The sequence below is a fragment of the Gavialis gangeticus genome, unplaced genomic scaffold, assembly GCF_001723915.1.
Source record: "Gavialis gangeticus isolate Ggan-Ray unplaced genomic scaffold, GavGan_comp1, whole genome shotgun sequence".
NCBI classification, from domain to species: domain Eukaryota; kingdom Metazoa; phylum Chordata; order Crocodylia; family Gavialidae; genus Gavialis; species Gavialis gangeticus.
The window spans coordinates 22,258,845-22,273,431 of NW_017728996.1; the positions used below are offsets into that span (position 1 = coordinate 22,258,845).

General features: G+C 40.2%; 1 protein-coding gene and 1 long non-coding RNA gene across 3 annotated transcripts in view; one reads left to right on the forward strand and one right to left on the reverse strand.

Annotated features, from left to right (window-relative positions):
• LOC109288556 overlaps window positions 1-4,642 on the forward strand; it is a 6,618-nt gene extending 1,976 nt beyond the window's left edge. The window contains exon 2 of the long non-coding RNA XR_002095185.1: window positions 4,014-4,642. This is a non-coding gene — a long non-coding RNA (uncharacterized LOC109288556). The remainder of the gene's footprint in view (window positions 1-4,013) is intronic.
• Window positions 1-14,537, reverse strand: part of TM6SF1 (transmembrane 6 superfamily member 1) — a 30,183-nt gene extending 15,646 nt beyond the window's left edge. For both annotated transcript variants that reach the window (XM_019504124.1, XM_019504125.1), the window contains exons 1-7: window positions 14,411-14,537; window positions 12,334-12,437; window positions 10,569-10,666; window positions 9,553-9,656; window positions 8,430-8,512; window positions 6,705-6,826; window positions 920-1,024 (exon numbers count right to left, since the gene is read on the reverse strand). In XM_019504124.1, coding sequence (XP_019359669.1) covers window positions 920-1,024; window positions 6,705-6,826; window positions 8,430-8,512; window positions 9,553-9,656; window positions 10,569-10,666; window positions 12,334-12,437; window positions 14,411-14,502 — 708 coding nt within the window. In that variant the 5' untranslated portion in view covers window positions 14,503-14,537. The remainder of the gene's footprint in view (window positions 1-919; window positions 1,025-6,704; window positions 6,827-8,429; window positions 8,513-9,552; window positions 9,657-10,568; window positions 10,667-12,333; window positions 12,438-14,410) is intronic.
• Window positions 14,538-14,587: the final 50 nt, after the last annotated feature.

The window sequence follows — 14,587 nt, forward strand, 5'->3', positions numbered from 1 at the left end:
GGGGTCGGGCTAGAAGATCTACTAGGTCCCTTCCAACCCCTAATCTATGAATCTATGAATCTATAAGGTCTACCCCCTGGCTAAGTCAGGAGTTTAAATTTTGTGCAATTCCCTCTGAAATTTAAAAGCTATCAAATGGGCTCTGAAGCTGTATATAAAATTAAAGGAGCACAGGCTTCCTAAGTAAGGGTGAGATGTTTACTATGTCTTGAATCTTGGGATAAACCCAACAGTTTTCCTCTGATAAAAGGATTTGCCTCTCCCTCACTATGCAAGCTAGGTGGGGTTTTTTTCTATGTGGGTTGAGTATCTATGTTTAGAAACACATGAATACAGATCTAATTTAGCCTGTGTGCATCAATACTATTGTCCATGAAAATATTTAACACTAGATGGGCAAAAAACAATGTATGATGTGCTTTTCAAGTCATTCCAATTCACGCTTGGGATATTATTACTCTGCTCTTTATGAGCAGAGAGAGGTAGCTAGTCGTGTTAGCCTGAAGTCATAGTACTGCTTTGTCATAGCATCTGACAAAGTAAGCTGTTGCCTACAAAAGCTTATACCTCTCTGAACCAGTAAGTCTCTAAGGTGCTACCCTACCCTCGTTCTGTTTGTTGCTCTTGGAGCTAACGTAGCTATTTGCTTACAGGAAACAAGCTTCACACAGGGCAAAATGGGGAAGCAAAGCAACGCTAACTATAGTAATGCCACGGATATTGTACCCTTCATTCTTTTAGGGCCCAGCCCAACTCCTTTTAAGGCTGTGAGTATAGTTTCATTGACTTAAAAGGAAGATAATCAAGTCCCTGGTTTGCATACACTATAAACAGTTTCCTACACAAAATCTTTGAAAAGGAAATGGAGATTAAAAAGAGTTTTAAATAAAATGTAAAGACAAGGGATCATTAAACTTACCATGCCCCTAAATATGCAAAACCAAGTTGCTAGGATGAGGTATATAGCCAACATTAGGTCTATTGGTCTTTTTAGTAGTCCTTTCTTCTGGACTTCCTGAACCACCTACAATACAGAATGTGTTTAAGAGCAGACACAAAAGTCCAGTCTATTTAATTCCAAATCTGTCTCTGTAAAAGGTTAAAATGGTAGTATGCCATAAAAAGAACCCAAGGCCCCAAATCCCTTCTAAATTTGTAAAGCCAAAGTAACTTAATTGATTTCTATGGGCAGCATCATTTCTATAGATAATGATGTAATCAAGGACCTGTCTACAAAGAGACAATTGGGAAAATTTAATCTGAATTAATTTTTATGTGGATTTACTAAATTGTATTAAACCCCTGTGTGGCTATTCTGGCTCAGAATTAAAGTTTGCTTAATTTCCTCAGTTGATGACATTGAATTAAGGCAACTTTACATAAACTATTTTAAAGTCATAACCTTAGATGATTGTATTTAGCTTTCTTGAGTGTTTCTATGTAGACAAGCCCTGGGAACAGAATTTGGCTCATATGTTTTGAAGCTGAAAGGAAGCATGCTTTCATGTAACTGGACAACTAAATGACGAGCAATGTCAGTCTTGATGTTGGATGGCCTAGCTTTGGACAGTCTTTAATACTTTGCATAGTAATTAATACAATGTTATTTACACAAAGATAATAAAATGGCTTCTTTGCACCCATTCTCTTTTCTCAACTGAGTGTTTTACCCATGTCCATTTTACATTTAAGACAAAGTTGTATCAAGTCAAATGGGTTCATAATAGAATAGTTTATGTGATAAGTGTTGAAGTGATGTTGTTATGATGGTCTGGAAAATGCAAGAGGCAAGAATTCTTTTGGGTGATAACTATTCTGCTATTATTGAGGATTTTCTTATTGCACAAGAATTCTTACCAAGCAGCCTATAAGGAGTACAGTCTGGTAATTATGGTCTGGTAACATGGGATGTGGGTGACCCAGCTTCAAATTCTTATTCTGCCATAGACTTCCTGTGTGACTCTGGACAAGTTACTTAGGTCCAGTCCCTCAAAGCAATTCAAGTGCTTAAGTCCCATTGATTTGGGAGTTATGGATGTAAATGTCACTGGGGAGCTGAGTCTGATTTTTATGTTCCAGCACAGACAGAAGTTACAGAAGATGCTCTGTTCTGAAACGTCTTCATCTGAACCCTCATGCAATGAAGGATCAGATTTTTGTCCAACCAGCCATTTTTGAAGCTGTCTGTAGCCATGTACTTGTGTTTGGTCATGGCTATAGACTGTTCCTTGTGGCCAGATTGGGCAAAAATTATCACTTCTGTCTGTGCCCTTCCTTTTTTCCCAAGCTCTAAAATAGGGATCATCCTCACCTAGCAAGTTGTACTCAGAAACTGCAGTAATGGAGGCCGTGTAAGAAAGACAGATATAAGAAAGAAGCAAAACAGCGCTCTCTAGCTGGTACTGGCTAAAGAACTTGGCAAATCCTTAATAAGCATTGTAGAGATTTTTTTAGTTTTTATTTTTTTTAATTCTGGGATGCACTAGTTGTCAGTAATACATGTATACCACAGGCAAGGTCCATTTAGCTGAGAAGACTAACCTCATTTTAAGGTTCTGCAATTATGTATTAGCCATTTCCACTTGCTTTTTGGCTGATACTCTAAACATCAATACATATACACAGCAGAAAGACCAAATAGCCTTCCTTTTATTTTGAGGCAGAACTGTCATAATTTATGTGAAACAGGATTCAGTGATAATCACTATCATTTGTGTTCAAGTTGCAGAAATAAAAGAACAGAGTTGCAGGCAAAACTCATGTAGTAAAAATTACAGGATTTAGCTCAAAGCTTACTTAAAAGGAAAAGCTACTTTATATATACAGGGTTATTCATTTTATCAAATGCTATAATAGAAGATATTTTTTCCCCAGTAAATATATTTTAGATATCCCTATTGCTTGTCTGTAATGCTAGGGCAATAGACCTATTATGAACTCTAGTAGAGGAGCTAGATCTATGTGACTGTACTATTAATTTTATCAAAACCTGCTGTAGAAAAGTTTGCAATATTGTATGCAAAAAGCATGTATAACTCAATATTAGAAAAAGGAAAAACAAAGGGTTTCTTTAGTAATCAAGCTACAAATAACTTTCAGGTAAGGTCTACAAGAGAAGAACAAAGATCAGTGGAATTCATATTTTATTCCCACTTTGCCTAGGCATGAATGAATGCTAAACATATTACATCTTTTCTCTTAAAGGAAATATTAAATCATTGCACATATTTACCATGCTATGCAAAACCTCAGTGTTCTCCTTTTATTTACAGAGCTCTCAGAGAGCAAACCAATAATGAAAATGAGTAGAATTTCTGTTCACTTTCCAGAAGAGTACAGAGAGCTTCTGGGGGTTTTGTTTTCTATGGCCATGTCCAGAATAGCAGTGAAGGTTTGGTTCCCCAGGGACAAGTAGCTGCGGCACACTTTGCACCACAGCTACTTGTCTCTGGGGAACTCTTGTGCTTTGCATGCTTTGGCATGTGGCAAGTTACCCCAGGGGCAGTAGGGAGGCTGGGGCCAGCACTGTGCTGGCACCAGCAGCCTTACCTGGGGCTCTGGGGGGGGCCTCCCAGGTCTGAGCCTGGCTGGCAGCTGCAGTGCAGCTCCAGGTGGCCTGGCTCTGCTTTTCAACAGCTCACACTACCCATGCATGCGCTCCTCCAGTTTTTGTTTTTTTGTTTTTCCCAGGGGTCAAAAAAAACCTGCAGAGAAAAAAAAAAACAGAGCAGCACACACAGAGGCAACGTGCCTTTGCACTGTGGAGAACAACTGTCTGTGCAGTATGTGGCACTGCAGACGTGTTTGCGGCACCACATAGCACACAGCTGTGCTCGACTAGATGCACCCTACATAGATATATTTACACAAAGGCAATACCAATGTAAATTCAAAGGAAAGTTGAAAGATAGATCAAGAACTTAAATGGCAAAACATTCTGAAAGCATTTTCTTTGTATTGTACTAAGTATTGGCTGTTCAGTTATTTTGCCCATGTCTCTCTCTTTAATACAGCAAAGTCATGTTAATACATGCTGAAATGACTTAAATGCAACATCTTCTACTGGCAAGTCAGAGCTGATCCACTGCAGGCTTCCCTTCTTCTGAAAACAACTAATCAACTCTTCACCAATCTTGCTGACACTGCTGTTTTATCTTAGAAGGAAGTCTGCAGTCATATTTATAATTTTCTCCCATTTCCCTGCAAGAGACTATGCTGAGTGCCTCCCATGGGGCAGATCAGGCCAAAAAAGCACAGAATAATCTACTACAGTGCCAACAGAATGAACACTATGGTACCAGGCCCTCCAGAATTCAGGTGCAAATCTATCCTCAATCTCATCAATGTTATCTGAATTTAAACTATTGAAACTGTGTTTCCTGAGTTCCTACTATGTTTATAAACCTATCCACTGAACCCTGGAAAATACTGTATTACAGTTTAGCTTGATTCAAAACATAGTTATAACTTCATCCCTCCACTGTGCCCCTACCTCTCCTTTGAAAAGAACTGAAGCTTCTTTTCAGTCTTCTGTTCTATCATGGAAATGTATGTATTTAACTGGTTTAATAGCAAATCTATTTGAACAAATGACTTATATGCAACATTACCATAAATTGATTTAAATAATGTTTTGATGCAAGTTTGTATGTATATTTATATTATGTTCTTTAATCATTTTCATGTCATTTGTTTCTTAAATCCCTTTTAATTGCCTCTGAACAAAGGCTGATTGCAACTATTGCCTGAAAAAGGGCCAAATTCTTTCAGGATTTACTATTAGTTTAAAAACTAATTATAAGTATTAAAATACACAGTTATTTTCTGGAAGTTACATTTCATTTTGCACTGTGAAATTCTAAAATATTATCATTTGTTTTTTGTATAGATTTCAGGGCCTAAACCTAAGTATGTTGGGCTCTCAGATATCATTTTATACAAGCCATAAATTAGCTAGATATAGTTCTACCTTCCCACAGGGAAAGCACTTTCATGGAAGGAATCTAATATATCAGTGAAAAAAATCTATATTTAGTGTCACATCAAGGTCTTTACTATGACATTCAGAGAAAAGAGTCTGCAAGGCTCAATTTTTCAAACAAAAGAATTTTTCAACAAGAAATGAAATTAAAATGGGGTTCAGAAATCTGGCTTTCCAGGCATTTGAAATAAAAACATTATGAAAGCAAAGTATGGTTGAATGTAACATATAGAAACTTTACTAATATTAAGCTTCTCATAAATGAAAGAGCTCAACCGTGCCTCTGTAAAAGAGAAACCATGTTTTTTTGTTCATAAGAAGCAATTTTTACAATGCTTCTGGAGCTCAAAGTGCAAAATGAAACCTTCACCCGTCCTCCAGGTAAACTCTCCTATTAACCTCATTACTGAAAAGGAACCCACAAGCAACACCATCTTTAATTATTCAGACAACTCTCTAGTTCTAATGACTAATGGGTTTTCAATGTGCTTTGGCAAAGAATTTGACTTGCCAGTAGCCACAAGTGGCTAACTGTTCTTTGCTCTATTCTTCACATATTTCCCTCCCCCCCAGCTTGGGCACAATTGTACATAAACAGCTATGACATTGTGACTGCCCAACTAACCCTATTAATGCCCAGTAGCTATGTCACAGGGCAACAGTCCAACCAATTAGTGAGCAGATATTATTTCAACAAATGAGTACAATTGTAAAACTGAATTTTTGATAATTAAAAAGCAAGATGGATGCCTTTTAATTATTAATTAACTGCTTCCATTCTATTGAACAGGGCGATATACCTCTGCTATAAAATCTGATACCAATACATACATTCTGAAAAGCAAAGGAAATCTCAGGGCAGTCATCTTCATAAAAGTCTTTACAATTACAGCTCATTCTCCCTAAGCATCTTAAAGTGCTTTGCAAAGCTGAGAAAGTATCACTACATGTGGCTCACACATAGAGAAACTTAGGCACAGGGAGAAATATTTACACAAGGACAGACACAGAATAACTGGTAGTTGGAAACAGAGCACACATATACTCTCTCTCCTAGTCCTTTACACAACTCCAGAAGTAGATCCAGGATTTCATAAAGGGGGAGGCAGGAGCAGCAACTGATGCTGTAGGGTTGGCTGCATCCCCCACTCCCAGCCTTCTCCCTTCCCTCCTCCCTAATAGGGTGAATAGCCTGCAACCTGGGAGCAGCAGCTGGGGACTTTAAATCCCAAAGAAGGTAAGCATTCATCCTTTCTTCCCCTCCCATTCCCTTCTCCCTTGGCCTGCCACTGCCAGTATCCCTACTGTCCATGCTGTACCAGGGGCAAGGGGAGCTCCTGTCCTCTGAACACAGAGGAAGGGAGGAAGGGGAAGATGCTTATTTTCTTTGGGACTTAAAGTCCCAGCCTGCTGTTCCTGCCCTGTGTTGAGAAAGGTGAGTATTGTCATTCCACTGCACCCCCTCTGGATCCAGCCCTCCTCAACTCTAAACCACTTTGCTTTTTTCACTCTACAATGAAAATAACTAAGTTTATTAATGTAATGCATGAATGATTTTGCAGTATGTGCACAATTTTGTTTGATTTTTCTATAATAATCATAACAGTGAACCATTATAAGGTATTCCATTATTTCTATGGAACCTGAAAACTGCAGGTGAAGTGAGCAAGTCTGCTCTTAACCATACTAATACAGTAGATTACACTTAATGCAGTAACATTACCTTTACTGGAGTGTTGTGAGTCACTGAAGGTTGACTGTAGATTCTGAACCCAGCCCATATAGGAAGACAAATATATGGTATGTTTAAGAAAAAAACAGGACACACCCTTGTTCCATATTTCCCTATTAAAAGAAATAATCATAAGATGCGTGAAGAACGTTTAGCTTATAGACCCTCCAGGAAAATTTTTTAAAAGATCCAGGAGAACATCCTACCACGAAGTTAGGATAATGTTGATTAACAAGCATTTTAAAATGCTTGTTGCTCAGCATGCAAGTCATGTGGAACAGTCATACAGAAAGGCAGTCAGGAGCTCCCACATAAAGTGTTGTTTCAATATTGAGACTTTGTGCTTGTAATAAAGAGGTCAACAGCTGAGGCCATTTTCTATAACCCACAGGAATGGGTGAGCTCAAAGACGAATGACTGCTAAATGCTGGTTATTAGTGCAGGGCAATGACAGTGCTTGAAAGAGGGACAAAAATCACAGACTAGATCCTGACCTCCGCTGAGGTAAAGCAGCAAAGCCTGTGCCTTTTAAATCAGCTGACAATAGCATGTTGTATGAAGATTGGGTTATCTCGAGGTTTACAGTGGAGAACTCTATGTGCATGTGTGTAAGCAGCAGTGTCGGGCATACAGCCATAGGCAGAATCCAGCCTCCAGACTTTGCCTTGCCCCTGGCTGGGATGCAGGATCTTCCTATACTGTCAGCCAAGCACCTGGGTGACAGCCACAATGCTGGAGTGCCAGCAGCACTTTAGGAATGAGCTTGGGGCCAAAACTAATTCCCATGGCAGTAGCCAAGCACCTGTGATACAAGCATCTTCCCGCTGAGGCCATCTGGCCCAGCTAGAATGGTCAACATGTGCACTGCATGCTAGTTTCACACTACTCATCCAGCCCATGGGACCAGATGAAGGTGACACCCCTGGTGTAAGGGAAGAGATGGGACTGATCACCAAATAATGTTCCACTCCACTTATTAATACTGTGCTAATATTTTCAAAGTTGCCTAAATAATCTAGACACATTAAAATTTAAGGGTGTTCTCCTAGATGGCTTTGAAAAATCTCTGCTTTAAAGCTTTTGCCAAGATGGAAATAATTTATTTTGGAAGAAAAAGCTTAAAGCACTTCATGTGAATAAATATATAACATGAATGTTTGAATTATAACTTCACAAGCCCCATCAGTTATGAATTCATTATATGAAATTCAAGCAATGCAAAGTTGGGTTTTTTTGTTTTGTTTTGGCTTTGTAAAGTGAGTGCATTCTAGGCTACATATATAAAAATGCCTGCGGATGCTCTTCACCTACTATTTTACTTTAAAGCAGCTAAACGAGTATTATGCAAATATGTGGACAAATTGTTTTAATAGCAATAAAGAGGGACAGTTGTTTGTTTCCAAAGCGTGTTGAAGTCAAAAGGAAATATTGATTTCAGTAAGTTGGCTCAGAAGCTTATTGCCTATTGCAATATATTAAACTATTTGGAGGCAGGAAATGGTAAATCCACATTTCTCAAAGTAAAAAAAATAAGTGTTTATCCATTCTATTTATAGTCCTGAAGGCCTTATCAAGTTTGTCAAGAAGCAATACACCAATATTCTTCTTGCAGCCAAGCTGGAGAGGGCACAACTTTTATTACACTTACTATAGGATGTTGAAAACAAAATTATTGTCTACATGCAAAAGAAAGTTATATGAATTGTCTCTCCTTACCCACAATATTTCCAGGCATAAAGACAATAATACTCATGACAATGGATCCCAACCAGTACAGGCCAATGGTTCTGTAACTCTCTCTGCAACAGAAAAAATAGTTTTAATTCACAATCCACACACACCACTATCAAAACCTGTCCTCAAAGAGTATATGATTATATGATTTGCAGTGGTTGCATCCTAAGACAAATGTTTAAAACTGCACTATAAGTGCATAGTAGAAGGTGATAGAATTGTGTATGCATGTGTGTTTAAAAAATAAGATACAAGAGTAATATTGGATTGCATGAGGTTTTACTAGCACAATAGCTGAATGAGCAGTTTTTATACAAGTCACCTATTGTGCAAGTCTGAAAAAATTGCTTTTTGTACTTCAGCTATCAGAAGGCTGTTTCAAGCATAGTTTACATATTTCCCCCTAACATTCACATTTTTAAGTAACTATTATCCTTAAACTATTTCTACCATGGGCAGGATTGGAGGATTTTTCCTTCCCCATCCTCTCCTCTTTCATTAACTGTCTTCAGCACAGCTGGTGTGGTGGGCTTCCTATGTCACCTAGCATTAGCAAATGTAAAAGTCAAACTCTCTCAATGATTTGCACAACAGTAAGCAACGTAGAGTCTCAAGGAATTATCACTGCCTCTTTTAATTACACAGTGCTCTCCAGCACAGATGAAAGAAAGGTGACAGTTTAATCTTGACTAAGATATTATTCTACTCCTAAAGTCATTTGAAATGATAATGTTGTGAAATTTGACTACACTTTTTGTGTTACGATTCCTGTTTTCAATCCAACCACTATAGATTGTACAAATGCTCTGCACAGTGAAATTTCTAGGTAAAAGATATGGTGGATTTATTTCTTCTCCCCACATCAGGGACAATGCAACACCAAAACACTCCTGTTTACCAAACTGAAAAATGTGTCCACTCTGAATGACAGTGCAAAGCAGAGAGAACGCAACTTGATGCATTGTCTGCCTTTTGTGCAACTGAGAAAAGGAATAAATCTAGTCGTGGTCTAAGTCTACTGAAAGTAATGGAATTTTCATAGAGAATTTAACCAACTAAACAGCTAAACAACTACCAGTAGTACACAAATATCAAAGTGACTTACTCCCATGCAATAGCTGCCACCATTAAGAGATACATCAGGTAATGAGCAGAGCCATCCCAATAGCAGATCACATGGCCATAGGCTGTGTTCAGATATGGCTCACCCTAAATCAAATAAGTTGTAAAAACAATGATGAATGGAAGAAGTAACTCATAAAAAACATCCTTTTAAACACAGTATGGCAGACTTTGAGTGCTTTTTGGTGGGAACTGGTTATGCTTTGTTCCTCCAGGATCTAGCATCTCTGGCCATCTCTGGTGTGAGAATGCTGGAACAGCAGTCTGTGGTCATGAATGATTCAAGAAAGTACAAAAATGTATTGAGCATTACAGAAGTCTGTGGTCAGCTACATTATGGAAAAAAATTATTTTTAGAAAACTAACATTAAAAAACAGTGATATTATTTGTTATATATAAGCAATGAAATAGAAAAGTGTGATTCAATAAAGCAAAGATGCCTTCACTGTGCGCATCTACATGAGATGTTTACCATTCAGTAGACTAATTTAGCTGTGCAGTAAAAAGTAAATTACTGCACTTGCAGACATTGCCTGCTGGCTAGCCCCACACTGAAGCACCACCGTGCCCCAGCCAGCCCCTCCGCAGCACGTTGAACTGAAAGGAGAAGCCCTGGGCTGGCAAGCTGAGCCCTGGGACTCCCTGCCAGCCAGAGCTACTCCAACTCAGTGCAGTGTCCTGCAATCCCGAGCACACGTGCAAGCGGCAACATACTCTGGAGTTTATTGCTCCAGAGTTTTTCTCCCAAGCACACATTCAAACAATACACCTGGGAGCAATACACTCCAGAGTTTATTGCTTTGCATTAATTACACCTGAAGATGTGCCCACAGACTGGTCAAAACAAGCCACTGGCATGTAAAATACATTAAAATACTGTTCCAGATATCCTGTTAAGTGTTAAAACAGCTTTTTATTTTTTCATTAATTTTTTTATCAATATCCAGTTATCTATAATATATATTTTATTTATGTTCATAAGCAGAATGATGATTTACCTCTTTTAAGTAATAGGTCATGAATCCATCAATAATTCCATCCTGTTCAAGTCCTATTATAAGGTTCACTACACTGGTAAAGGAAAATACGGCATAAACTGCAGTAATAAAAAAGAAGAAATTTCTGTCTATTCACATTTTTACACATTGCAAGTTATAGTTTATATTCTTCACAGTTTATAGTCCAAAATGGTCAACTGCCATGAGATTAACATCTAGCAGATGTAGATAAAGATTTATCTAGTGTGAGGAAAATGTAAAGGAGAGATTTAATATACCATGTAACTTGTTACATTCAAATATCTTAATTAAGTAGGATGTTTTTTTAAATGCTGATGTTTTGGCATTCATAAACAGAGTATCATTTAAGGATATGTACAGCCACAGCTCCCATTGACTTCAGCAGAAGATCTACATCCACACAACAGGGACTGTGTAGGTCTTAAAAACTATCTTCGGCATATGATGTATTTACTTTTGATTGTAAACCTCTAGTGGATATTCCTCAGAAAAAAGGAGAGGAGGAATTGCACAAAAGAAAAAGTAAATGTGACCTGCCCTATTGGTCACTGCAAACCATCACAGAGCACATCTACACATTGCCCTACAGTGACATTGTTAGTGTGCTGTGCTTTAGTACTTCCTTTTGAAAGTAACTGCCTATACTATGACCTATGCACGGTGCACCATTATTTTTAGCAGCTACTTCACCGTAGCAGAGCACTATAATGGAGGAGCGTACTGCTGTGGCTAAGTAGCTGCTGGTCACTTTTAGACAGGTCATTATGGCAACATAGCATCACATGTAGATGTGCCCACTTATGCTACAGGCAGCTGAGTGACTCCCCTGAAGTGTGATGTGCCCTTTCGCCTCATCTACAGTATAAACTGATGGTTCCCAGCACTTTGCAGGGTCACCTCCTACCTTTGGTGCTGAGAAGGAGATGCAGAGGAGGTTACTGTACATACGGTATGGATTCTGTCTGGCAAGGGCCTGAACTTGAGGGACTAAACTAGGGCATCTCGCAGCCACTCAAGGAGCCAGTAATTTTTTCTTTGGATTGCTGTGCGTGTTCCAGAATCTATGCTTTCCTGGAAAAAATAATTATGTTTTCATGCTTTATGGTTTTAACCAAAAGGAAAATGAAGTTACTGATGCAGAGGTGCTTGCCTGAGTCTGCAAACAGCCTGAAGCAGCAGCTGAGAGGTGTGAACTTCTTTGTTCATCACAATGGGATATTGAAGACTAAGGTGTCTGTTGCTATAATGAATGTTGTTTATGTAAGAATGAAGATTAATGATAGTAGAGATCTTCTTAATATGAACGGTGTGTGTGGAGGGGGGTGGGGGCAAGCCCCTGGAACCCAGTATAGATCAAAACTAACAAAAGCCCAAATCATTCTTGCTCAGTACAAGCTGAGTTTCGTATATTCAGATCTTAAGCATTTCCACAGGCCACTGTACATGCTGTCTTGTTTTGGTCTCTCAAACAGTGGAGTTGATTTGTGGGCAGAGCCTGAAAATTAGGACTACTTTTCCAGCCCTCATCCCATGCCCCCCAATTCTTTACCTCTGCTTTTTTACCTTCTTCAGTTTCCATTGGAAGACAAGGCCATGTCTCAGGTTTGGGCCCAAAGTTATTGCAATGTTTCTTTTTAACTATCATTAGACACAAATTGTAAGAGCTATCACATATGTTTGCATGTGACATAACTTTTAAACAATGAACTCACTCTAAATTAACTTCCATATTGCCAATACATACCATAAAACAGTGGGTCTTTGGGTGGTTTTCTTTTGACCAGAATACGAGCCACTACAGCTACAAAGATCAGAACCAGTGATCCAACTGCCACAATCACCCAGGAACTGTAATCATTTTTTAAAATAGTGAATTAAAAGAAAAAACCGAGAGAGATCCCAAAACCCACCTCTGCAGTTTCTCTGAGCAATTACACTCTAAACAAAATCACTTTTCAAAATAAAAACTGCATGCTCTTCAATTAAATGTTTTCAGTAAGGATCTGAAGACCTTGCAGAATCTACCGTATTCTTATTCATTTTACTGTTTCACAGCATTGTGTGCTTGCTTGTTCCATGTGATTGTCTAAAAAAAGAATATACTAAAATAGCCTGATAAACAACTGGTCCAGAAAGCTAGATTGTCAGACTAAGTTCTGAGTTCTGAATGCGATCTCTAGCAAAAATGTACCGGAAAACGTAAGGGCAAATACAAGAGGTGAAAGTCACAGATGAATAGACCTTAAAGCCAGAAGGGACTATTATGAATAACTAGTCTAACCTCCAAAGAATAGTGTCTATCTGTGAAAGTGTATGTTTGCAAATCAAAATTGAAACAATTAGTCAGCCTGGATTAGGAGCAGCATTATTGTGCCTGGTATTATGGAGTTTCTGGTGTCAGACTGCGGGGGCTTGAAATGTTATGGAGATCCTTTCAGGCCTTGGAGGGACAGATTGCTTTGTGTGACTCAGTTGTAAACTCTTTGGAAACAACGCTGACAGGTTCTGCAGGGAAGAGCATCTAGATCGGTGGCTCTCAGTCTTGTTAGACTCAAGGTACCCCTCAGAAAATGCCAGCTTGTAGTTTTCACTCATGTTTTGGCTACAGAAAAACAGTAGGGTAATTCTTCTTTTAGAAGGAACCCAGAAGGACCACAACAAGTCAGAATATTTTGATGCTATGAATTCCTACTGGAAACATGTGCTTTTATCTTGTAAATCATATGTTACGTGTTAATACTGTGCACTACCCTGTGGCGCCCTTACAAGGATCTCAGGACACCCAAAGGTCCTGCAACTCCCAGGCTGAGAATTGCTGATCCAGGTACTTACACCTCAGCAAGGCATGGTGGCTGAGCAGCTCAGGGGTCTTGCTCTGCCTCTTAAGGCAAATTGCAACCCCTGTTTTGGGCTCATGCCAGCCTGCTGACTTGCCTGGAAGTGGGTACCTGTCATTCAGGCTGGGAGCTGCTAGCAACATCACTCCCTTGTATGCCTTAACCAAGCAAGCCCAGTGGACCATTAGGCTCGGGTAGACATGTAACTGTGATATCCACAGCCTCAGCAGGGCAGATTATACCAAATGCATTTTAGGCGAGATTCACCAACCCAATCTTTTTGTGCTGATATACAAAAATGGGGAGAATTAGGTCAAACAAGGAGGGTTTGTTTAATCACATGATAAGTGTTTGAGACATCAGAATATGGTTTCAAAAGCTGCACTGGTTAGATTTGTCTGAATCCCCCCCTCAGGAAAGCGAGTAAGACAGTTAACTCCTCTGAGGAGGATGACAAGAAATTAAACAGCAGGATTTACACCTTGGACATAAACCTGCAACTTGAATCTCACTATTCAGACTTAGGGAATCTTAAAGAGTTAAAGTCAGTTGGTGTTAAGTAAAGGCTCCGCGGTTTTCAGCTGTTTGAAAAACAGACGTGCAGCTCCAGGCCTAGACCCCGGCGGGGTGCTCTGCCCAGGGGACATCTCCACAACACCGAGGTAGTTTGAAAGGCAGCCGAAAGCTGTCGCTTGGAAATAAACATTGGCGCTGAATCGAGTCCGTTGCTGAGCGTTAGGGCAGGGAGCAAAGCCTTGGAAAAGGAAGGCGAGGAAGGAGGCACTTGTGCCTCAGCACGGGCTGAGCTCCTGGGGAGGGCTGCCCAACCCTCGCCAGTGGCCGGCCCGGCCCGTCGGAGCCAGCCGCCGGCTCCCGCACGGGTCCCGCGCCCCGGGGACTTGCTCGAGGTGCAGCCGCCGCGGGCAGGGAGAGGGGAGCCCCTCGCAGCCTCCTCCCAGCCCCGGCTCCCACCGTCGTCCTCACCTGCTGGTGGCGGCCAGGCAGTTGAAGAGGTAGGTGACAGGGACGGCGGTGAGGGACAGGACGAAGACGCTGGTGGCCGCCGCGGCGCTCATCCCCGCAGCTCCGCTCCCCTCAGCTCTGCGCGCCGCGCCCGGGCATGGTCCGCGCCCGGCCCCGGCCCCGGCCCCGGCCCCGGCT